The sequence below is a fragment of the Corythoichthys intestinalis genome, chromosome 1 (assembly GCF_030265065.1).
Source record: "Corythoichthys intestinalis isolate RoL2023-P3 chromosome 1, ASM3026506v1, whole genome shotgun sequence".
Lineage (NCBI taxonomy): Eukaryota > Metazoa > Chordata > Actinopteri > Syngnathiformes > Syngnathidae > Corythoichthys > Corythoichthys intestinalis.
Genome location: NC_080395.1, coordinates 8,141,657 through 8,164,856, shown reverse-complemented (window position 1 = coordinate 8,164,856; position 23,200 = coordinate 8,141,657). Strand labels below are relative to the sequence as shown.

Genomic DNA, 23,200 nt, shown 5'->3' with positions numbered 1-23,200 from the left:
ATAAAAGTGGGATGTCCAACGAAATAGCACATCAAAATCAACTTTCCTGTGTGCATCCCGCTTAGATGACAATTTTGGACTCACCAGCTCACTTGGATGTACTCGAGTACAAACTAACCGGTCCCCAACACAAATAAAAGTTCTAGTTGTACAGTGTATGACAAAAGTGAGTACACCCCTCGCATTTCTGCAGATATTTATCTTTTCATGGGACAACACTGACAAAATGACACAGTGACACAATGAAAAGTAATCTGTAAGCATCTTATATAATAGAGTTCATTTATTTTCCCCTCAAAATAACTCAAAATATAGCCATTGATATCTCAACTCCTGGCAATACACCGCATGGGAACTACGTACATCCCTAAATGTCCAAATTGAGTACTACTCGTCATTTTCCCTCCAAAATGTCATGTGACTCGTTACAGGAGTGTTGTCAGCATTACTGCAGAGATTGAAGGGGGGGGGGGGTGTCTTAGAGCAGAACTTCAAGTCACCCGAGTGTTTTCCGCCATATACCGGTATCAGATTCTGACAGTATGATAAGCAAAATATCACAGTATCACAGTTTCACAGTATTGCAATTACAGCTCCAAAATGTGTAAGAGAAATCTGGGTTAAAAAAAAAAAATCAATTGAACAGGATTTTTATTATTATGTTTTTTTTAATTGGAACATAAGTATAATGTTAAGCAAAATAAAATAAGATATAAAAATTCTAAATGCAGCCCTTCAGGTGAGCCTAACCCCACAGCATAACATTATTACCATCAGAAATAAAATAATTGAATTATTGTCCATAATAAGCACAAGTGTATGACTCATATCATGTTTACATTATACACACGCACATTCTCTTAACACAGTTACCAGAGTGAAAAAAAACACATTTTAGCACTGCTAGACAGACTAAACATACTGGAGTTAATTCTTGTAGCTGGGGAGAAATGTTCATGACAGTGTTTGTAGTGGACCCGCTCCGAATAAGGGTGAGACTTGACTGATGATTTGGTCTTTTATTGTCAAACCTTGCAAAACCGTTCCCTTGTATCATAAGAAAATAAAGCCCATTCATCGAAGAAGAAAACAAACATCAGCGCTGGATCAGGGAGGCCATTGAGATCCGCAAGCAGGGCCCGAGGACCATCAACAGGGAAGAGGGGGCATACATGCTCTCTATGACCTGGAACAGCATCTTGGAAGAGTGAATGGGCAGCAGATAAAGACGCGTCACACAATCAGTGACCCTCTGACGAAGGCGGAAGTGCTCGCCGAAACATGTCAGGTAAATAAAACCACCTACTAATGCCTGGGATAAAAGAAAAGGTTTGACGAATAAATCCACAAGATGGCATTAACATTATTAGCATTCTTTCTGTGAAAGGGATCCACGGATAGAAAGACTTAATTCTTAAAGGATAAATGGGAGTTTGTATATTGTGACTAAATATTGCCATCTAGTGTATTTGTTGAGCTTTCAGTAAATGATACTGTAGCGACTTAACTGTTCTGCCCAAATGCATGATGGGAAGTGGTGCAACCATGACTGTGTGTGGTTGCTGCAAATGTTATATCTTCTCTGCGTTGTGCACAATACAGGGTATTAAGAAAAAGATCATCTCATGTCTTTTTTCCTCACATCACTCGCCACAACAGTTGTTGTGGAAGGGATGCTAAAGCTTTTGCCAATAAAAAGCACAGCCCCAATGAATGCCTGTATCCGATCCTCTCACCTGTCTCTGAGCTCTGTATATACGTAAATCGGCGCAATTGTAGTTTGCGGCAATGCACGAGTGGGTCGTTCCGCGCATGCATTAAATATTTTAACATGATTAATTAAAAAAATTAATTACCGCCCATTAACGCGATAAATTTGACAGCCCTAGTAAAAATAAAAAGGTCCAGTCCTTCTACAATGAAGCAGATTTTAAATGATTACAATACACAAGACAAATAAAAAAATCTACTCTGAAACTATTCAGATAAAAGGTTGGAAACAGGACAAACAACAAGAAAAAGAAGGGAAGAATCAAAATATTGTCAACAATCAGAAGTCAAATTGTGTAAAACAGTAAGCCGTAAGTAAATTGGGTGTGTCTTTTTGAGTGATTGTTTTAATCTTACTTCCGGGTAAATTTTTTACCACAAAGTGTGCACAGAAAAGCCTTTTCACCCGATGTTTGTACACGTGTGTCTTGTTAACGTTCGCTTCGTACAAAATCTTTCATAGCAACGAGAGCAGGCAAAGGGCTTCTCAACAGTGTGTGTATGCGTGTGTCTTGTTAATATTTGCTTTGTACAAAATCTTTTATCACAGTGAGAGCAAGCAAAAGGCTTCTCTCCAGTGTGTGTTCTTGTGTGACTGCTAAAATCTCTTTTCTCAATGAATCTTTTACCACAACTTGTGCAGAGAAAAGGCTTTTCTCCAGTGTGTGTGAGTGTGTGTCTGTTTAACTGTCCCTTTTCGGTGAATCGTTTACCACAAGATGTGCAGACAAAAGACTTCTCTCCAGTGTGTATCTTTGTGTGTTTGTTTAAAGATCCCTTCTTAGTGAATTGTTTACCACAAGATGTGCAGACAAAAGACTTCTCTCCAGTGTGTATCTTTGTGTGTTTGTTTAAAGATCCCTTATTAGTGAATTGTTTACCACAAGGTGTGCATTGAAAAGGCTTCTCTCCAGTATGTATTCTTGTGTGAATGTTTAAATCTGACTTCACAGCAAATCTTTTATCGCAAAATGAGCAGGCGAAAGGCTTCTCCCCGGTGTGTGTATACATGTGTCTTTGTAAGTGAATTTTCTGAGAAAATGTTTTATCACAAAGTGAGCAGGTAAAAGATTTCTCTCCAGTGTGTATCTTTGTGTGTTTGTTTAAACATCCCTTATCAGTGAATTGTTTACCACAAGATGTGCATTGAAAAGGCTTCTCTCCAGTATGTATTCTTGTGTGAATGTTTAAATGTGACTTCTGAACGAATCTTTTATCGCAAAATGAGCAGGCGAAATGCTTCTCCCCGGTGTGTGTAAACATGTGTCTTTTTAAGTTATTATTCTTAGAATATGTTTTATCACAGAGTGAGCAGGTAAAAGGTTTCCCAACCACTTTTGTGCCTCTTTTCAATGAGGAATTGTTTAAGGATTTTGAAGCATTTTGGTCAAAGTCTTTGTCCTCCTCATCAGTGTTAAAATCAGAAGAGTGTGACGTTACGTCGTCACTGTCTGAGAGCGGCGCTAACAAACCGTCAGGTTGCAATTGTCCCTCTCCTTTTGTCGTCGGGTGTTGAAATGAGCTGTCGCTCAAAGGTTTCGCTGCTCCGCTCTGTGTGCTTGGACCTTCATCTTCCTCACTTTTCACACTGACGGTCATTGGACACGTAGTGATTTCATCTTCATGTTGTTCTTCTTTAATGCTGGGGGTCTCTGGCTTCTCCTGATTAATGTACGGCATCTCCGTGGAGGGGATCGTGCTTCTGAGGGTGAAGCTCTTTAATAGTGACGTCTGCGGGATACTGGAAAAGGAAAAATATCACGTGATTTGCTAAAGTCAAGCTTTGCTCAGTCTACCGCAATGATTTTCATGTTGTATAAAAAATTTACCGACACTAAGGCCTTGTTCAGACTGGCTGCCGAAATGTAAAGGGTTCAGCGGCTAACCTCTTTTCACTTGCTGAATGTGCCAGTCCATTTTTTCCCCTTCAAACGCACGTTTGATCGGCAGATGACTTGCACTTATTTGAAATATACAGTGGTATGAAAAAGTGTCAACCTTTTTGAATTTCTTACATTCCTGCATAAAATCCCCATCAAATGTGATCTGATCTTTGTCAAATTGGCACAGATGAATAAACAGGGTCTGCTTTAACTAAAACCACCCAAACATTTACAGGTTTTCATATTTTAATGAGAATAGAATGCAAACAATGACACAAGCGGAAAAAATAAGTGAACCCTCTGCCTGAGGAGACTTAAAGAGCAATTGAAACCAATTTTCAACAATCATTGCCAAACTCTCTCCATTTGTAGACAACTTCTCTGACTGCCATCCAGACTTTTGGAGATGATTTTGTATCTTTTCCCAGCTTTATAGAAAAAAAAAAAACAATCCTTGATCGCAGGTTTATAAAATTAGGTAAATTAGATTACTGAACCGCCATTGCAACAAGAGTGCCGTGTCTGACCTGCTGTAAAATGGAGTTTCTGGACTGGTCGCTCAGCGCTCTGGACAAAATTTTTTCTACAATGAGGCCTACATCAAGCCAACGGCCATGTCCGACCAACACCTTCACTTCTGGGTATGTGGAGGATTCCTGGGGAAAATGGAGGCCAATATGCTTGACGTCTCTCCAGATTGGGGATGTCGAGGACCTCTTTATCTTCGGCTCTCTGATGGTGCTCGCCTTCCTGTTGCTTCTTGGTGCCCTCTGGGTACACCGCTTCTCGACGAGAATGAAGAGTCAACTCAACGAGGCAATGGAGGCTGTTCGTAACAACGGCGACAAATTGTCACGGGTGACGAACGAACAAGCAGCGTTAAGTGACGCCACCGCTCAAGTGGTCACAAAAATCATCACAGCGCTCCGGGACCGAGGAAACCGGGCAAGGGAGGATGATGACTAATCTTCTGAAGCGGATACAGCAGACGGGGGCCTCCATGACAACCCCGGCCTTCCCTCCCTACACCTACTTGGACATCAACTGATACAATGAACCCACTCAAATTGACAATATGTGAAATTCCATGGCAATCAATGACTTTTCAATGATATGTGAAAAACAAAAACAAGAAAAAAAAAAAAAAAAAAAAGATGATAACTGGACTGTAATACAAATATGCTGTCTGTGCGTCCCTAGCTGTCGGGGGACGGGTTTCGATAAGCTTCTGCTTTTCCCGTCTTTCCTTTGTCTGTCATCGTCTTTCTCTTGGGCAAATTCCACACTCTGAAACTGTCAATGATTATGATGATGATGGCAATGACAATAAATTCATTCATTCAGGTCTTCAGACAGCTCTTTTGACCAACCTATGTTGCATATCAGACAATGCTTCTCATCAAGACAATTCTTACCAGGTGTGCGTTTTATAGTGGGCAAGACAGCTTTAAACCAATCATTAGTGATTGGGCACACACCTGACAGAAATTGTTTGGTAAAAATTGGTTTCAATTGCTCTTTTGGTCTCTTTAGGCAGAGGGTTCACTTATCCCCCCGACCCTGCTGTTGTTGTTTGCATGCTATCATCATTAAAATATGAAAACTAAACCCACCCAAACATTTATAGGTTAAAGCGGACACTTTTTTCATCTGTGCAATTTTGACAAAGATCAGATCATATTTGATGGCGATCTTATGAAAAATTTGAGGAATTCCAAAAGGTTCTTATAATTTTTCATACCACTGTATTTATTTTCTACATTATTTAAAAAAATATTTTTATTTTTAGCGTATAGACATTTTTCAGATAATCATACAATCATCATAATCGAGGTAGAAAGTTTTCATTGTTTTGTAGAGTTTGGCTGTGCTTGTGGACAAAAGCAGTAGTGTTATACCTGAAGGAAGGCTCCATTATTATCTATTGTTATAACATGACTAAGACGTTTTTTTCAGTCCTGTTTAATTTATTTCGACAAACATCGAGTGGTCTTAAGAAAAATGTTTATTTTTTGTATTCCTTGAAAGTAAAGGGATGATAAACAAGTTTGTATTTATGATAGATATAATTGTTAACTCATTGCCTGCCATTCAGACCCGGCGGCATGGCCGGGCATTAGGGGGCCGTGCCCGCCCTAATTTAAAAAATTTTTTTTCATTAAATCTTCCACAAAACACACACACACGGGGAGAATGAACCCTATATTCCAGTGTTTTTCAACCAATTGTGCCACCGCAGCGAGAAATTATCCAATGTCGCTTTTTTTTTAACATCGTCGGGCAAAGTTGCAGTAGGAAGGAAGGAATGTGGAAAAAGTTCTCGGTTGTGTGCAGATGAGTCGTGTTGCGTTCAAGAACTGCTCGGATTTCTAGCCGTCAGCCACCTTGCTCTCCGTAACAATGTGGACCCCAGCACTTCTACTGTTCATTATTTGACTCGTCAAGTGTCGATATATACAAAAGTGTCCTTTCCATTTTATCCATATGTGACGACCGTTAATCCTCCCTCTTTGTTTTATTCCAACACATTATCGAGGACAGCTAGGTGGGAGATACCTAGAAATCCGAGCAGTTCTTGAACGCGACACGAGCGGCTATCTAGTGCCATGGCGCCATACAAGCTTAAACTCATCTCCAAATGAACCCCCGTCGCTTCAGAACAAGTCGATGGATTATTTTGTACGCCTTCGTGAAAACACAGAGAAATGGGCAACTTTTTTGAGGAAAACTACAAAGGTAAATAAGAACGCCCTGAAAGCCAGTTACTTTGTTGCTAAATCCCAAAAGTCCCAAACTGTGGCAGAGACGTTAATACTACCTGTCTGCAAAGCCATTGTCACAGAGACGACCAGCCCTGATGTGCTTAAATGCATTGCTCAAATCCCCTCTCTGATAATTTTTCAAGCCTAATTGCTAAACGTTTCACACTGAGTAAGTATAAATACTGAGAAATTATTTTATAATTAAATATACTATACAGAAAGTAATTTTGGAACATTTTGGTGTGGTGTGCCGCGAGATTTTTTCCAACGTAAAAATGTCCCGTGACTCAGAAAAGGTTGAAAAACACTGCTCTAGTCATCCTATCTTGATCTGTCGTCACAATCAGAGCAGCGAATGTTGGCAATTTCTAGCCAGTCACAGATAAGGGGGGCGGGCTGAGTAGCCGGCCATTGTGTACTGCGATTGGATAGGGATTGCTCCGGTTACAGAAATGGCGGTTGAACGGCTCCTCCGTTGCTAATTCAAATTGGAATGGACATCAGTGTTTATTTTTTCAAGAAACTAAAGACGAACTCAAGCCATGACAAAGACGCGGCCGAAAGTCAACATGAAGGGATAGCGCTGCCACCTCCTGCAGTTTCACTGACTGACACTATCATCAGAAAATATAACGGGTAAAAACGCCACTGTTACGGCTAAATTTACATTGAAGAAGTGTGCCCCCCCCCCAAAAAAATGTAATGCCCTCCTGTAATTTCTTTCTGCAGCCGGGTCTGCTGCCATTGATGGCCATTCTGTTTGAAGTGGGAGGGATGGCAGTGAATAAACGAAACTGCCACCTTCCCTGTTCAAATGGATTGGATGTCTACGAGTGATGAACTCGATGAAATACACAGAAGGATGGAAACAGCTTGTTATTTTCCCTGGAGAATATCCTTAATTTCCTGACCCATGTATTGATCATTGTTGTATTGCCATATCATGAGATCTTCGCTATTAGGCTCGAGCGTTTACGTCACAGCAGCACGGGATCATGCGAGATTTGCGACAACGCAACCATTGCGGAAGCATCACGGGACATTTAAACTTAGCGGCAACCAAAGATGGAAAAAAGTAAGGAATACTTGCCAGTTCGATACAGAGACAAACTTGTTACCACGGCGAAGGACAGATATGTGAGCAATTTTAAGGATGTGAACAATGTTGACCCTCACGAGCAAGCCGAACACAAATGGAATAAAGATGTCGACAAGCTTCCACCACTACGCGAAATGGACATCATGCTGTATTTAGTGTTTGGTATATGTTACTACACTCATCAGCAATTCCGAAACTACAAATCGCTACAAAGCTACGAACAGTTTTGCTGCGGATGGGTGCAGGATCTTCACTTTATGACCATAGCAAACGGCAACACCATCTTTCTAGCAAAGGTAAGCAATGTGTGTTTACATTAGTCTGTGACCACGGATGTACAAATCTTTTGCTGCATAAAATGTAGCCTGTGTACAAATTCTTTGCCACTCTCTCACGTCAAAATATTACAGCTTTTTCATTTAGCAACATGAATTATGTCTTATGAAGACAATGCACATGTATGCATGCTAGTTGTTTAGCTGTAGCAATAGCTAACAACAGGCCGACTTAGGGCGTAAAGTTACTGAAATTTGCGTAAACAAACGAAATTAACTTACCGGAGTGAAAGTGCATTGAGCAAACTCAGTGTGTAACTGGAGAATCAAACGTTATGCCCTTCCTTCTGATCGAGGCCACCCATGCCATTCTTCGACATTTAGTAAGTTAAGATATGAGCTTTTCCTCGCCTTTTCTCCATGTAGGGATCCGGAAGAAACTCAATGGTGTTCCGTCGAGCTGTACATTCTCCTTTCTATTCGATCGGTTGTTGCAATTCTTTACCGCACAATAATTTCCAACCATTTTTAAAGAGCGACCTGTGTTGAAATGCCTCAGTTTATCTTCCACAATGGCGATAGCGGCGGAAACCTCGCGAGTGCCACGTCATACGCTCGAGCCTAATTGTGAGCTTTGTATGGAAAGTCAGTTTGGGAATTTGACCCTACAGTCTCAATCACTGATTAGAGTCAAAATCAAGTCTGATATTGCATAAAAAGTAAAACAACTCATGTCGTGATCTTACCCTCATTTTTATTTTTCAGTTGCTGTTCGTGTCCTGGGTGTCTTCACCTCGTCTTCCACGTCTCTCCTAGCTTGATGTTTTTGATTGCGTTCGCCTTAGGTCAGGATTATTTTGTCGCATCTTTAAGACAAGTCGAAAAGCGTCCAATACAGTTAAATGTAATCACTGTTAACCGAGCGACCCCCGCCATTTAAACAAAATTTACAATTGGCACAAAGTCAAAGCAATCGGAATGCGTTCACGTGTCTTGGCTAGCGAGCTAAGCTAAACAAAACAAAGTTACGTTAGCCAGCAAAGCTTCAACATTAAGCCAAACGACTTCCACTAAGCTTTAAGATCGGACGTTTTCGTCCACCAAAATCTTATTTCAGTACTTACCCGATGAGAATACTTTGAAGGAACTCGTTTGGTTGGGAGAAGGGAACACAAAAGAACAGCAAGTCCCTGATAGGTCCAGAGAGAGCGCTTCCGGAGCAGTGGTCCACTGATAATATACGTCATCGGTTCTGAGCAAGTTTGTTTCAACTTGCCATGACTACTTCTATCTATGGCAGGGGTGGGCAAACTATTCCACAAAGGGCCGCAGTGGGTGCGGGTTTTTGTTGCAACCCATTAAGAGGACACCTTTTCACCAATCTGCTGTTTTACATGTGTAATCAGTCGATTGCAGTCAGGTGCTTCTCATTTCTGCTGAAACCTCATTGGTTAAACTAGCTGTGCTGGGTCAGTTGGAACAAAGACCAAGACCCACTGCGGCCCTCGAGGACCGGTTTGCCCACCCCTGATCTATGGCATCATCATTGGATGTTTTTAAATCACCACGTACATATAACAAAAATGGAGAGCCTGTCAAGAGTCTTTTATCCTGCTTTTTCCTTACCAATATCGCCCAAAATGATTAAGAAGATACTATTAATTTGAGTTTATATGGTGAAATAGATGACAGTATATAAGAAAAAAAGACATGGTTAAAGGGTATGAAGAAGGAGGTATAAACACCATAGATTTTGAGGTCATGAATGGAGTCTTAAAATTGAAATGGCTAAAATATATTCTTACAAATCAGAAATCATTTTGGTGCATCGTTCCTAACATGGTTTTTCAAAAGGTAGGGGGAATACACTTTTTGTTGGGATGAGACTTTGATTGTAAATCATTACCGATTGGACTTTGCTTCATTGGAAACTATTGTACTGCCATTATTTTACGCCACATAATACACCGATATGGAATACCAGATACATTTTACCTTATTCTGTCCTCCGATCTTATGGTAACTCTCAGTGGCAGAGCATCAAATGTGAACAGAGGCTGGGTGCGATGAGCATAAACGTGGGCTCTCCAACGAAATAGCACATCACATTCAACTTTCCTGTGTGCATCCTGCTTCAAAGGAAAGACTCCTTGTGAGCACCGGCAGTTCCAGCTGTTGCCAGGAGATATCACTGGGAAGTTTTATGATCTGATCTATTTTCGAATTGATATGGCCAAGTGGTTCGGAGCTTCACAAGAAGCTTCGTTGGCCATCACTATCTGCAACCAATGGATGACAAATTCAGACTTACCAGCTTACTTGGATGTACTCGAGTACAAACTAACCGGTCCCCAACACAAATAAAAGTTCTAGTTGTACAGTGTACGACAAAAGTGAGTACACCCCTCGCATTTCTCCAGATATTTAAGTATATCTTTTCATGGGACACCACTGACAAAATGACACTGTGACACAATGAAAAGTAATCTGTGTGCAGCTTATATAATAGAGTTACCGTATTTTTCGGACTATGTCGCAGTTTTTTTTTCATAGTTTGGCTTGTGGTGCGACTTATACTCCGGAGCGACTTATAATAATGTGATAATAATTTCACACATATCATTTCACATGTTATTTTGGTGTTTTGGAGTAACACTGATGGTTTGGTAAACATGTTAGCATGTTCTTTATGCTATAGTTATCTGAATAACTCATCATAGCTACGTTACATACCGGCCACGTTTGCATTTTGTTGTTCATGCATCATGTAACATCATCATACTGTGCACTTATTCAGCATGTTCTTCTCTATTGTATTTTTATATTAAAGATTCAAGATAAGATATCTGTTCTCTATGTTGGATTTTATCAAGAAAATTTCCCCCCAAAATGTGACTTATACTCCAGTGTGACTTGTATATGTTTTTTCCTATTCGTTGGGCATTTTATGGCTGGTGCGACTTATACTCAGGTGCGACTTATAGTCCGAAAAATACGGTAATTTATTTTCCCCTCAAAATAACTCAAAATTTAGCCATTAATATCCCATCTCTCAGCAACAAAAGTGAGTACACCGCATGGGAACTACGTACATCCCTAAATGTCCAAACTGAGTACTGCTTGTCATTTTCCCTCCAAAATGTCATGTGACTCGTTACAGGAGTGCTGTCAGCATTGCTGCAGAGATTGAAGAGGTGAGGGTCTCAGAGCAGAACTTCAAGTCACCTGAGTGTTTTCCGCCATATACTGGGCATATGCCGGTATCAGATTCTGACGGTATGATAACCTTAAGCCAAAATATGACGGTTTCACAGTATTGCAATTACAGCTCCAAAATGTGTTAGAGAAATCTGGGTTTAAAACTTTTTTCCATTGAACAGGATTTCTATTATGTTCCAATTTAAAAAATAATAAGTATAATGTTAAGCAAATATATATATATATTTATTAGGGCTGTCAAACGATTAAAATTTTTAATCGAGTTAATCACAGCTTAAAAATTAATCGTAATTAATCGCAATTCAAACCATCTCTAAAATATGCCATTATTTTCTGTAAATTATTGTTGGAATGGAAAGATAAGACACAAGACGGATATATATATTCAACATCCTGTACATAAGTACAGTATTTGTTTATATATAACAATAAATCAACAAGATGGCATTAACATTATTACTATTCTGTTAAAGCGATCCATGGATAGAAAGACTTGTAGTTCTTAAAAGATAAATGTTAGTACAAGTTATAGAAATTTTATATTAAAACCCCTCTTAATGTTTTCGGTTTAATAAAATTTGTAAAATTTTCAATCAAAAAATAAGTTAGTAGCTCACCATTGTTGATGTCAATAATTACACAATGGTGCTGAAACCCATAAAATCAGTTGCACCCAAGCACCAGCAGAGGGCGACTAAATGCCAAAAAACACAAGTAACAAGTGGACATGACACTGTGCTGTCATTTTAATGTTTGGGGGGGAGGGGGCATTTGCATTAGATGCGTCAAATATTTTAACGTGATTAATTAAAAAAGGGAGTTAAAAATTAACAGTTACCAGAGGGAAAAAAACAACACGTTTTACCACTGCTAGACACACTAAACATACTGGAGTTAACTCTTGTAGCTGGGGCGAAATGCTCATGACAGTGTTTGTCGCAGACCCGCTCCGAATAAGGGTGAGACGTGACTGATGATTTGGTGTCTTTTATTGTCAAACCTTGCAAAACACTTCCCTTGAATCATAAGAAAATAAAGCTGTTTACCTTGGAAAATAAAACGATCACCAGGATCACCGTAAGAGCTTTTCCTCTTTCAGAGGGCCACTAGACTAGATCAAAACTATCACAGTTCGCCATCACTCCTTTTGGCCCCGCCTTCAAGTTACAACCATTGCAAAACACACGGAACAGGAAATACGGCAAAATAAAAGTGTAACAGAAAGTAATGGCAAATTACAAAAGACGTTCAGTAGACAGAAGAATTAGGCTTCGGTTATTTACAGTTTTTACCAACTTTTCATTTTGTATAGATGCGAAATCATATTGGAGGTATTGCCTCATCAGCAGCTTCCCTTCGCCAAAGGCAGATCTACTATTCAGGCGAAGTAGACGATCGCCTTAGGTCCTTCTACAATGTCCTTCCAGTCCTTCTACAATGAAGCAGATTTCAAATGATTACAATACACAAGACAAATTTTTAAAAAACTACTCCGAAACTATTCAGATAAAAGGTTGGAAACTGGACAAACAACAAGAAAAAGGGAAGAATAAAAATATTCTCGACAATCAGATGTCAAATTGTGAAAAACAGTAAGCCGTAAGTAAATTGGGTGTGTCTTTTTGAATGATTGTTTTAATCTTACTTCCGGGTAAATCTTTTACCACAAAGTGTGCAGAGAAAAGCCTTTTCACCCGGTGTGTGTGCGTATGTGTTTTGTTAACGTTCGCTTCGTACAAAATCTTTCATAGCAACGAGAGCAGGCAAAGGGCTTCTCAGCAGCGTGTGTATGCGTGTGTCTTGTTAACATTTGCTTCGTGCAAAATCTTTTATCGCAGCGAGAGCAGGCAAAAGGCTTCTCTCCTGTGTGTGCTCTTGTGTGACTGAGCAAATTTATTTTCTCAGTGAATCCTTTACCACAACTTGTGCAGACAAAATGCTTTTCTCCAGTGTGTGTGAGTGTGTGTCTGCTTAACTGTCCCTTCTCGGTGAATCGTTTACCACAAGATGTGCAGACAAAAGACTTCTCTCCAGTGTGTATCTTTGTGTGTTTGTTTAAACATCCCTTATAAGTGAATTGTTTACCACAAGATGTGCATTGATAAGGCTTCTCCCCAGTGTGTGTTCTTGTGTGATTGTTTAAATATGACTTCTCAGCGAATCTTTTATCGCAAAATGAACAGGTGAAAGGCTTCTCCCCGGTGTGTGAGTTTGTGTGTCTGTTTAACCGTACCTTCTGGGTGAATTGTTTACCACAAGATGTGCATTGAAAAGGCTTCTCTCCAGTATGTATTCTTGTGTGAACGTTTAAATGTGACTTCGTAGCAAATCTTTTATCGCAAAATGAGCAGGCGAAAGGCTTCTCCCCGGTGTGTGTATACATGTGACTTTGTAAGTGAATTTTCTGAGAAAATGTTTTATCACAAAGTGAGCAGGTAAAAGACTTAACTCCAGCGTGATTCTTTGTGTGTTTGTTTAAACATCCCTTATCAGTGAATTGTTTACCACAAGATGTGCATTGAAAAGGCTTCTCTCCAGTATGTATTCTTGTGTGACTGTTTAAATGTGACTTCTGAACGAATCTTTTATCACAAAATGAGCAGGCGAAATGCTTCTCCCTGGTGTGTGTATACATGTGTATTTTTAAGTAATTATTCTTAGAATATGTTTTATCACAAAGTGAGCAGGTAAAAGGTTTCCCAACCACTTTTGTGCCTCTTTTCAATGAGGAATTGTTTAAGGATTTTGAAGCATTTTGGTCAAAGTCTTTGTCCTCCTCATCAGTGTTAAAATCAGAAGAGTGTGAAGTTACGTCATCACTGTCTGAGAGTGGCGCTAACAAACCGTCAGGTTGCAATTGTCCCTCTCCTTTTGTCGTCGGGTGTTGAAATGAGCTGTCGCTCAAAGGCTTCGCTGCTCCACTCTGTTTGCTTGGACCTTCATCTTCCTCACTTTTCACACTGACGGTCATTGGACACTTAGTGATTTCATCTTCATGTTGTTCTTCTTTAATGCTGGGGGTCTCTGGCTCCTCCTCCTTTTTAATGTACGGCATCTCCGACTCCTCCTGTTTAACGTGGAGGGGATTGTGCGTCTGAGGGTGAAGCTCTTTAATAGTGAAGTCTGCGGGATACTGGAAAAGGAAAAATATCACGTGATTTGGTAAAGTCGAGCTTTGCTCAGTCTACCGCAATGATTTTCATGTTGTATAATTTTTTTTTTTACTGACACTAAAGCCTTGTTCAGACTGGCTGCCGAAATGTAAAGGGTTCAGCGGCTAACCTCTTTCCACTTGCTGAATGTGCCAGTCCATTTTTTCCCCTTCAAACGCACGTGTGATCGGCAGATGACTTGCATTTATTTAAAATATACAGTGGTATGAAAAAGTGTCAACCTTTTTGAATTTCTCACATTCCTGCATTAAATCCCCATCAAATGTGATTTGATCTTTGTCAAAATGGCACAGATGAATAAACAGGGTCTGCTTTAACTAAAACCACCCAAACATTTACAGGTTTTCATATTTTAATGAGAATAGTATGGAAACAATTGCCACGTTTACATGGAGCCAAATATTCCAATTACAATCGGAATATTTGTTCAAACCGAATAAATGTGTTCCATATAAACACCTCATTCGGAATGAACAGGCCCAAACCGAATGGAATTTCATTCCGATTCACAGGGGTGGAATATTCCTTTTCCCAAACCGATTAGAAGTCAAATTATATCATGTAAACAGGGAAGCGGAATGGTGTCTGGTTGCGTTCTTTCTGCGCATGCTCCGCACTGACGTGGTGACGTCACTTGGTGACATGGTGACGTCACTTGCAACATGGCTTCCAAGCACACGCACAGCGCACCCACACAACTTTTTAAATGAACGGCGTATCATTCTGAAGTTTTGTTTCCACTCGAAAAGTTAAAACAGCAGCTGATCTGACGATCGATCTCCATGTTTTGCAACGTGACGCTTTGTTTTGATTAATTTGCGCATGTCAGACGGCAGTTGTCAAACGTCCTTTCGGAATAAAGGCAGTCACATGTAAACGCTGGATCGGAATAGATGAAGTGACATGTAAACAGCTGATGTGAAATTTCCATTCGGAATGATTTGAATCAGTATGAATAAAAGTCAGCATGTAAACGTGGCTAATGACACAAGGGGAAAAAAGAAGTGAACCCTCTGCCTGAGGAGACTTAAAGAGCAATTGAAACCAATTTAAACAATCAGTGCCAAACTCACTCCATTTGTAGACAACTTCTCTGACTGCCATCCAGAATTTTGGAGATGATTTTGTATCTTTTCCCAGCTTTATAGAAAAAAAACAATCCTTGATGGTGGAAAAGCGCTATATAAGTATAACACCATTTACCATTTGCAGGTCTTTAGACAGCTATTTTGACCAACCTATGTTGCATCTCAGACAATGCTTCTCATCAAGACAATTCTGACCAGGTGTGCGTTTTATAGTGGGCAAGGCAGCTTTAAACCAATCATTAGTGATTGGGCACACACCTGACATAAATTGTTTGGTAAAAATTGGTTTCAATTGCTCTTTTGGTCTCCTTAGGCAGAGGGTTCACTTATTTTCCCCCCTTCTGTCGTTGTTTGCATGCTATCATCATTAAAATATGAAAACTAAACCCACCCAAACATTTATTGGTTAAAGCGGACACTTTTTTCATCTGTGCGATTTTGACAAAGATCAGATCATATTTGATGGCGATTTTATGCAAAAATGTGAGAAATTCCAAAAGGTTCTTATAATTTTTCATACCACTGTATTTATTTTCTACATTTAAAAAATATTTTTATTTGCAGCGTATAGACATTTTTCAGATAATCATACACTCATCATAATCGAGGTCGAAAGTTTTAATTGTTTTGTTGAGTTTGGCTGTGCTTGTGGACAAAAGCAGTAGTGTTATACCCAGTGTTGTCGGTAACGCGTTACTGTAATCTGATTACTTTCTTTCAGTAACGAGCAATCTAACGCGTTCATTTTTCCAAGCCAGTAATCTGATTAAAGTTAGTTTCCTCGGTGCCTGTGCGTTACTATTTTGTTGTTGCCTCATACTGTATGTAGAATGAAAAATATTGTAGTCATGTACACAGAGCATTTGGAAAGAAAATACTGCGCTTGAGTTTGGGAGTGACATAACATCTCACGTTTTCTCATCGGGGGGGAGGGGTGGGTCACGTGTAATACCATGCTGCCTGTGCGTGCGCCATCTGCCACGGCAGTCAACAACATAGCCTGACTAGTGGCTACCTATCAGGATGCTAACAGTAAAGGAGCCGGAGAGATACAACAAACGGCTGCATTTGCTCACTGGAGATACAGCCATTACTTCACATATCCGTCCAATAAAGATGACAAAAATATCTCCGTGCGGTGCAAACTCTGCGCAGGCTCAGAAAGACTGTCAACCGCTATATACTCGACATCCAATTCAACAAGGAAGTAGGGCTGCAGCTATCGATTATTTTAGTAGTCAATTAATCGATGAACCATTAGTTCGAATAATCGGATAAGGAACATGAAAAATTAAATTACCTGAGCTGAGCCTCGAACGGAGAAAAAAAAAAAAAATGAGGATCTATGTACAACAAAAGACCAATTGGCTAACTTACATAGCAAAAGTCAGCTAGTTTAAATGCTATAAAATGCTAACGTTTTTACAATGCTCTTAACAAATGGTTCAGACTCATATTCCACAAAAATAGGCTAAAAATACCTATAAACTAAATCACGAATGCATTAAAAAACATTAGCTCAAACAAAAACATAGCTTATGTTGGTCTTAACAGGGGGCACCTGGATTCAGCCATGTGAAATGAGGCAGACTAGAATGCAGTGTATCCACCCAAATCAATAAAACTAAAGGCAAACACTTTCAAAATAAACCATTAAAACACCACTGAAATTAAACGAATACTCGAAGCAACAAAATTTAATTCGAATCTTTTTTTTCTAACCGAATACTCGAGTTAATCGATTAATCGTTGCAGCACTACAAGGAAGCACTTGGAATTACAGCATAATGCGTCGCGAAAAAAAAGCCGACAGGTAACGAGACAGCCAGCACTTCTACAGTTTGTAACCAGCCTTTATAATATGTGTAATTATGTACATTTTATAGTTAAACTTTGTAATCATAGGCGGAGTTTTACATTTGTGGGACTGGGGGGGAGAAGCGTGTTGAAGACTGAAACGAAAGTCAAAAGTTTGGACGCACATTTTGCGTTTTATATATTTTCACTACTATTGTATATTCTCACTGAAGACATCAAAACTATGAACGAACATGTGGAATGGCAAAAAAAGTGAAATAACTGAAAACAGGTTAGAAATTCTTCAAAGTATCCCTGTGGCGCCACCAGGCGGCCACCCCTATAAATTGGTTGGCCACCCCACTGGCCACCCCGCTTGCCAGTATATCATTAGATAGTTGTAACATCAGTTATGCATTTCTTCCCAAATGAATGCAATTTTGTTTTGTTAAATGTAGGGCTGTCAAAGTTATCACGTTAACGGGCACTAATTAATTTTTAAAAATTAATCACGTGAAAATATTTATTGCAATTAACGCATTTGCGGTACGACTCATTCACGCATTGCCGCAAACAGCCTACAATGGCGCCGTTTTACTTATATACAGAGATAAGAGGCAGAGTGGAGTAGATACAAGCATTCATTGGGGCCATGCTTTTAAATGGCAAAAGCTTTGTCATCGCGCCCACAGCAGCTATAAATATTGTGGGAAGCGACGTGGGGAAGAATGACAGGAGTTGATCTTTTTCTTACCACCCTATAGCGTACCCAACGCAGAGAAGATATAGCATTTGCAGCCACCACACACAGTCATGGTTGCACCACTTCCCAACATGCATTTGGGCAGAACAGTTAAGTCGCTACAGTATCATTTACTGAAAGCTCAACAAATCCACTAGATGGCAATATTTAGTCACAATATACAAACTCACATTTATCCTTTAAGAATTATAAGTATTTCTATCTGTGGATCCCTTTCACAGAGAGAATGTTAATAAAGTTAATGCCATCTTGTGGATTTATTGTTATAATAAATACAGTACTTATGTACAGTATATTGAATGTATATATCCGTCTTGTCTTATCTTTCCATTCCAACAATAATTTACAGAAAAATATGGCATATTTTAGCGATGGTTTGAATTGCTATTAATTACGATTAATTAATTTTCAAGCAGTGATTAACTCGATTAAAAAATTTTATCGTTTGACAGCCCTAGTTAAATGTACACCTTATGCCTAATATATACATAACACAATAAAACAATTGTTGTGGAACTCAAAATGTTGACTGGACAGTTATGGACTATGCACATTAAATCATTAGTAACATCAAATGTTACACAATACACCAAAGTATATCAGTAGCCGTGTCCTTAAGTCTTTCTGATAGTTTTCCCCTGACCTTTTTACTGCAATAATATAATGAAAATCTGAAATTATGGCTTTTGGTTTTGGCCACCCCAAGATTTTAAGTGGCCCCCATCTGGCCACCCCTATGAAAAATTTCTGGAGGCGCCACTGAAGTATCCACCTTTGAGGTGTCTCCAAACTTTTGGCCAATACTGTGTACATATACATATATATATACAGTGCCTTGCAAAAGTATTCGGCCCCCTTGAACCTTGCAACCTTTCGCCACATTTCAGGCTTCAAACATAAAGATATAAAATTTTAATTTTTTGTCAAGAATCAACAACAAGTGGGACACAATTGTGAAGTGGAACAAAATTTATTGGATAATTTAAACTTTTTTAACAAATAAAAAAACTGAAAAGTGGGGCGTGCAATATTATTCGGCCCCCTTGCGTTAATACTTTGTAGCGCCACCTTTTGCTCCAATTACAGCTGCAAGTCGCTTGGGGTATGTTTTCTATCAGTTTTGCACATCAAGAGACTGACATTCTTGCCCATTCTTCCTTGCAAAACAGCTCGAGCTCAGTGAGGTTGGATGGAGAGTGTTTGTGAACAGCAGTCTTCAGCGCTTTCCACAGATTCTCGATTGGATTCAGGTCTGGACTTTGACTTGGCCATTCTAACACCTGGATACGTTTATTTTTGAACCATTCCATTGTAGATTTGGCTTTATGTTTTGGATCATTGTCCTGTTGGAAGATAAATCTCTGTCCCAGTCTCAGGTCTTGTGCAGATACCAACAGGTTTTCTTCCAGAATGTTCCTGTATTTGGCTGCATCCATCTTCCCGTCAATTTTAACCATCTTCCATGTCCCTGCTGAAGAAAAGCAGGCCCAAACCATGATGCTGCCACCACCATGTTTGACAGTGGGGATGGTGTGTTCAGGGTGATGAGCTGTGATGCTTTTACGCCAAACATATCGTTTTGCATTGTGGCCAAAAAGTTCAATTTTGGTTTCATCTGACCAGAACACCTTCTTCCACATGTTTGGTGTGTCTCCCAGGTGGCTTGTGGCAAACTTTAAACGAGACTTTTTATGGATATCTTTGAGAAATGGCTTTCTTCTTGCCACTCTTCCATAAAGACCAGATTTGTGCAGTGTACGACTGATTGTTGTCCTATGGACAGACTCTCCCACCTCAGCTGTAGATCTCTGCAGTTCATCCAGAGTGATCATGGGCCTCTTGGCTGCATCTCTGATCAGTTTTCTCCTTGTTTGAGAAGAAAGTTTGGAAGGACGGCCGGGTCTTGGTAGATTTGCAGTGGTCTGATGCTCCTTCCATTTCAATATGATGGCTTGCACAGTGCTCCTTGAGATGTTTAAAGCTTGGGAAATTTTTTTTTGCATCCAAATCCGGCTTTAAACTTCTCCACAACAGTATCTGGGACCTGCCTGGTGTGTTCCTTGGTTTTCATAATGCTCTCTGCACTTTAAACAGAACCCTGAGACTATCACAGAGCAGGTGCATTTATACAGAGACTTGATTACACACAGGTGGATTCTATTTATCATCATCGGTCATTTAGGACAACATTGGATCATTCAGAGATCCTCACTGAACTTCTGGAGTGAGTTTGCTGCACTGAAAGTAAAGGGGCCGAATAATATTGCACGCCCCACTTCTCAGTTTTGTATTTGTTAAAAAAGTTTGAATTATCCAATAAATGTTGTTCCACTTCACGATTGTGTCCCACTTGTTGTTGATTCTTGACAAAAAAATGAAATTTCATATCTTTATGTTTGAAGCCTGAAATGTGGCGAAAGGTTGCAAGATTCAAGGGGGCCGAATACTTTTGCAAGGCACTGTATATATATATACACACATCTTGACACTATTCGAGTTCAATCAACTGTTCAAGTTGTTGTTGGCAGCGCTTGAAAGCTTAGGATTAAAGAAATTCTAAATATCCATCTTGCCTCCCCTGGTGTAGTTTTGGCTAAGCAAAGCAAAGGATAGTCTCCAAGGTGCTAGTCACATGATCTGTTCGAAAAATGATTTTGACCCATTAGGAAAACTTCACTTTGTAGGCTTTTTGTTCATTTCATTAATTTTTGTTGTTTGTTTTATTGCTTTACAAGTTTTAGAAACAACATTTTAACGGCTAGGTCTTTATTTCAAAGGGGAAGTTCAGAATTTTTGACATTAGGCTTTATCTTGGAGTCAGCGGGGGTTTAATTAGTCGTTGGAGTTGATTTTAACAATTTTTGTGCAGTTTATCAGTTGTTAGTTTTAGGGCTCCGGAATGGCTAAGCAAGGGCGAGTCAATGGTGGTCGACTAAACCCCCGCTAACTCAAAGATTAAGTCTTATGTGAAAAACTCAATTACACGCGATGACATTTTTCTGTTATTTTTATGTTGAGGCAGCAAAAGGGAAAAAATTGGTAAGAAGTAACTGATAAGTTACTTTTAAAGTAACTTAGTTACTTAGATAATAAAGTAATCAGTAAAGTAACTAGATTTTTTTTTTTAGGTGTAATCAGTAATCAAATTACTTTTTTAAGTAATCCATGACAACACTGGTTATACCTGAAGCAAGGCTCCATTATCATCTATTGTTATAACCTGACTAAGACGTTTTTCTTCAATTCTGTTTAATTTATTTCGACAAACATTTGTGGTCTTAAGAAAAATGTTTATTTTTTTGTATTCCTGGAAAGTAAAGGGATGATAAACAAGTTTGTATTTATGATAAAATTGTTAACTCATTGGCTGCCATTGATGGCCATTCGGTTTGAAGTGGGAGGGATGGTAGAGAATAAACAAAACTGCCACCTTCCCTGTTCAAATGGATTGGATGTCAACGAGTAATGAACTCAATGAAATTCACAGCAGAAGGATGAAAACAGCTTTTTTTTTAACCCTGGGTAATATCCTTGAATGATTTCCTGACCCATGTATCAATAATTGTTGTATTGCCATATCGTGAGATCTTCGCTATTATGAGCTTTGTATGGAAAGTCAGATATGGGAATTTGACCCTACAGTCTCAATCACTGATCACGGTCAAAATCAAGTAAAACAACTCATGTCGTGATCTTACCCTCATTTTCATTTTACAGTTGCTCGTCGTGGCTTGGATTTCCTCTCATCTTCGACGTCTCTGCTCTTTAGCTTCATGTTTTTGATTGCGTTCGCCTTCGGTCAGGATCATTTTATCGCATCTTTAAGACAAGTCGAAAAGCGTGTCATACAATCAAATGTAATCAATGTTAACCGAGCGACCACCGGCCCTTTAAAACAAAATTTACAAGTGGCATAAAGCCAACCCAATCGAAATGCGTTCACGTGTCTTGGCTAGCAAGCTAAACTAAACAAAACGAAGTAACGTTAGTCTGCAAAGCTTCAACATTAAGCCAAATGACTTCCATTAAGCTTTAAGATCAGACGTTTTAGTCCACTAAATTCTTATTTCAGTACCCGATGGGAATACTTTGAAGGAGCTCGTTTGGTTGGGAGGAGGGAACACTAAAGAACGGCAAGTCCCGGATAGGTCCAGAGAGAGCACTTCCGGAGCAGTGGTTCACTGAAAATATACGTCATCGGTTCGGAGCACGTTTTGAAGTTTCAATTTCAAGTTGCCATCACTACTTCTATCCATGGCATCATCATTGGATGTTTTTTGTTTTTTCATTTTTGAATCAACACGTACATACCAATGTATCCCATCGTCCCTCGGGAGAAAACGGCGCCGGTTTGCGCAAGCGCAGTAGCAGTCCGTCGCGATCAGGGAGCCATGCCATAGAGCAGGGGTCCCCAACCTTTTTTGCACCACGGACCGGTGTTATTTGGATCTTTTTTTCATGGACCGGTGTTCTGAGAAATTTTGCAACCCATCAAAAATTGCAACGATGCGGTTCTGCGCATGTGCGCAACGTTAAACATAGCCGCAAAATGCGCAAATGCAGCGATTCCAAAGTAAACACTACACTTTCTTGGAAGAAAGGAATATAAACTTACGTTTGATCATGGAAGGACTTGTAGAAAAGGTCTCCTCAGATACATCCTGCCATGTAAGCTGCGCACAACAACTGCACACCGCTCTCACCATTAACGACTTCGCCTTGTCGGTAAACATTAATTAAGAAGCCCGCTTCACAAAGATACGATGTTGGAAATTGTAGCAAGGTTTTCAATGCTCTTGTAGCGATGTCAGGATATTCCAGAATGACTTTAATCAAGAACCTCGGTAGAGTTGTTGTCTCAAATGTACGTTTAATAAGGTCGCCGTCATTTGCGATCTCTACAAGTTGATCTTCCTTTTGCACAGACATGCTCGAATCACTCGGTTTATTCACAAACGGGTCACGAATCCACTCCTTTGCAGTTCGTGGGTCTTTGAGGTGGTAGCTCGTCAGGTGCCCTTTTCGCCATAAAAATATCTCCAAAGATGTCTGTTTTCCAGTCATCTTTGCTCGTGTGGGGCCTAATTATTTCAAGGAACTAATGTGCTGCGCCCACGGTCTAGCTATAGACCTTACTCACCAACGTCACAGAATGACGTGTCGCTGTATCAGGTGTTCTGACAAATTTTGCAACCCATCAAAAATTGCTACCTTGCGGTTTTGCGCATGCGCGTAACGTTAAAAATGGCAGCGAATGCAGCGATTCCAAAGTAAACACTACAAACTTTCTTTAAAGAAAGGAATATTTACTTAAGTTTGATCATGTAAAGACATGTACAAAAGTTCTCAAACACATCTTACCATGTTAGCT

At 39.6% G+C, this 23,200-nt stretch overlaps 2 protein-coding genes across 3 annotated transcripts; both read right to left on the bottom strand.

Moving 5' to 3' along the window:
- Window positions 1-551: 551 nt before the first annotated feature.
- Window positions 552-9,159, bottom strand: LOC130918192 (gastrula zinc finger protein XlCGF52.1-like). Its single transcript, XM_057840021.1, has 3 exons — window positions 8,914-9,159; window positions 8,536-8,655; window positions 552-3,511 (listed from the first exon to the last, which is right to left on the bottom strand). The coding sequence occupies exon 3, from the start codon at window positions 3,448-3,450 to the stop codon at window positions 2,173-2,175; it is 1,278 nt and encodes a 425-aa protein (XP_057696004.1). The 5' UTR covers window positions 3,451-3,511; window positions 8,536-8,655; window positions 8,914-9,159; the 3' UTR covers window positions 552-2,172.
- A 2,820-nt stretch (window positions 9,160-11,979) lies between these two features.
- On the bottom strand, window positions 11,980-22,483 carry LOC130918120 (gastrula zinc finger protein XlCGF57.1-like). Of its 2 annotated transcripts, XM_057840015.1 has the most exons (4): window positions 21,905-22,483; window positions 21,528-21,648; window positions 13,853-14,141; window positions 11,980-12,440 (listed from the first exon to the last, which is right to left on the bottom strand). In XM_057840015.1, exons 2-4 carry the CDS (start codon window positions 21,537-21,539, stop codon window positions 12,409-12,411), a joined length of 333 nt encoding a protein of 110 aa, XP_057695998.1. In that variant the 5' UTR covers window positions 21,540-21,648; window positions 21,905-22,483; the 3' UTR covers window positions 11,980-12,408. The 2 variants fall into 2 exon arrangements, with proteins under 2 accessions (XP_057695998.1, XP_057695997.1); XM_057840014.1 differs by having other exon boundaries at window positions 11,980-14,141.
- Between the last annotated feature and the right edge of the window lie 717 nt (window positions 22,484-23,200).

Bases quoted from the DNA above. Each gene is read 5' to 3' on its own strand.
- LOC130918192 (XM_057840021.1), bottom strand. From the start codon at position 3,450: ATGCCGTACATTAATCAGGAGAAGCCAGAGACCCCCAGCATTAAAGAA.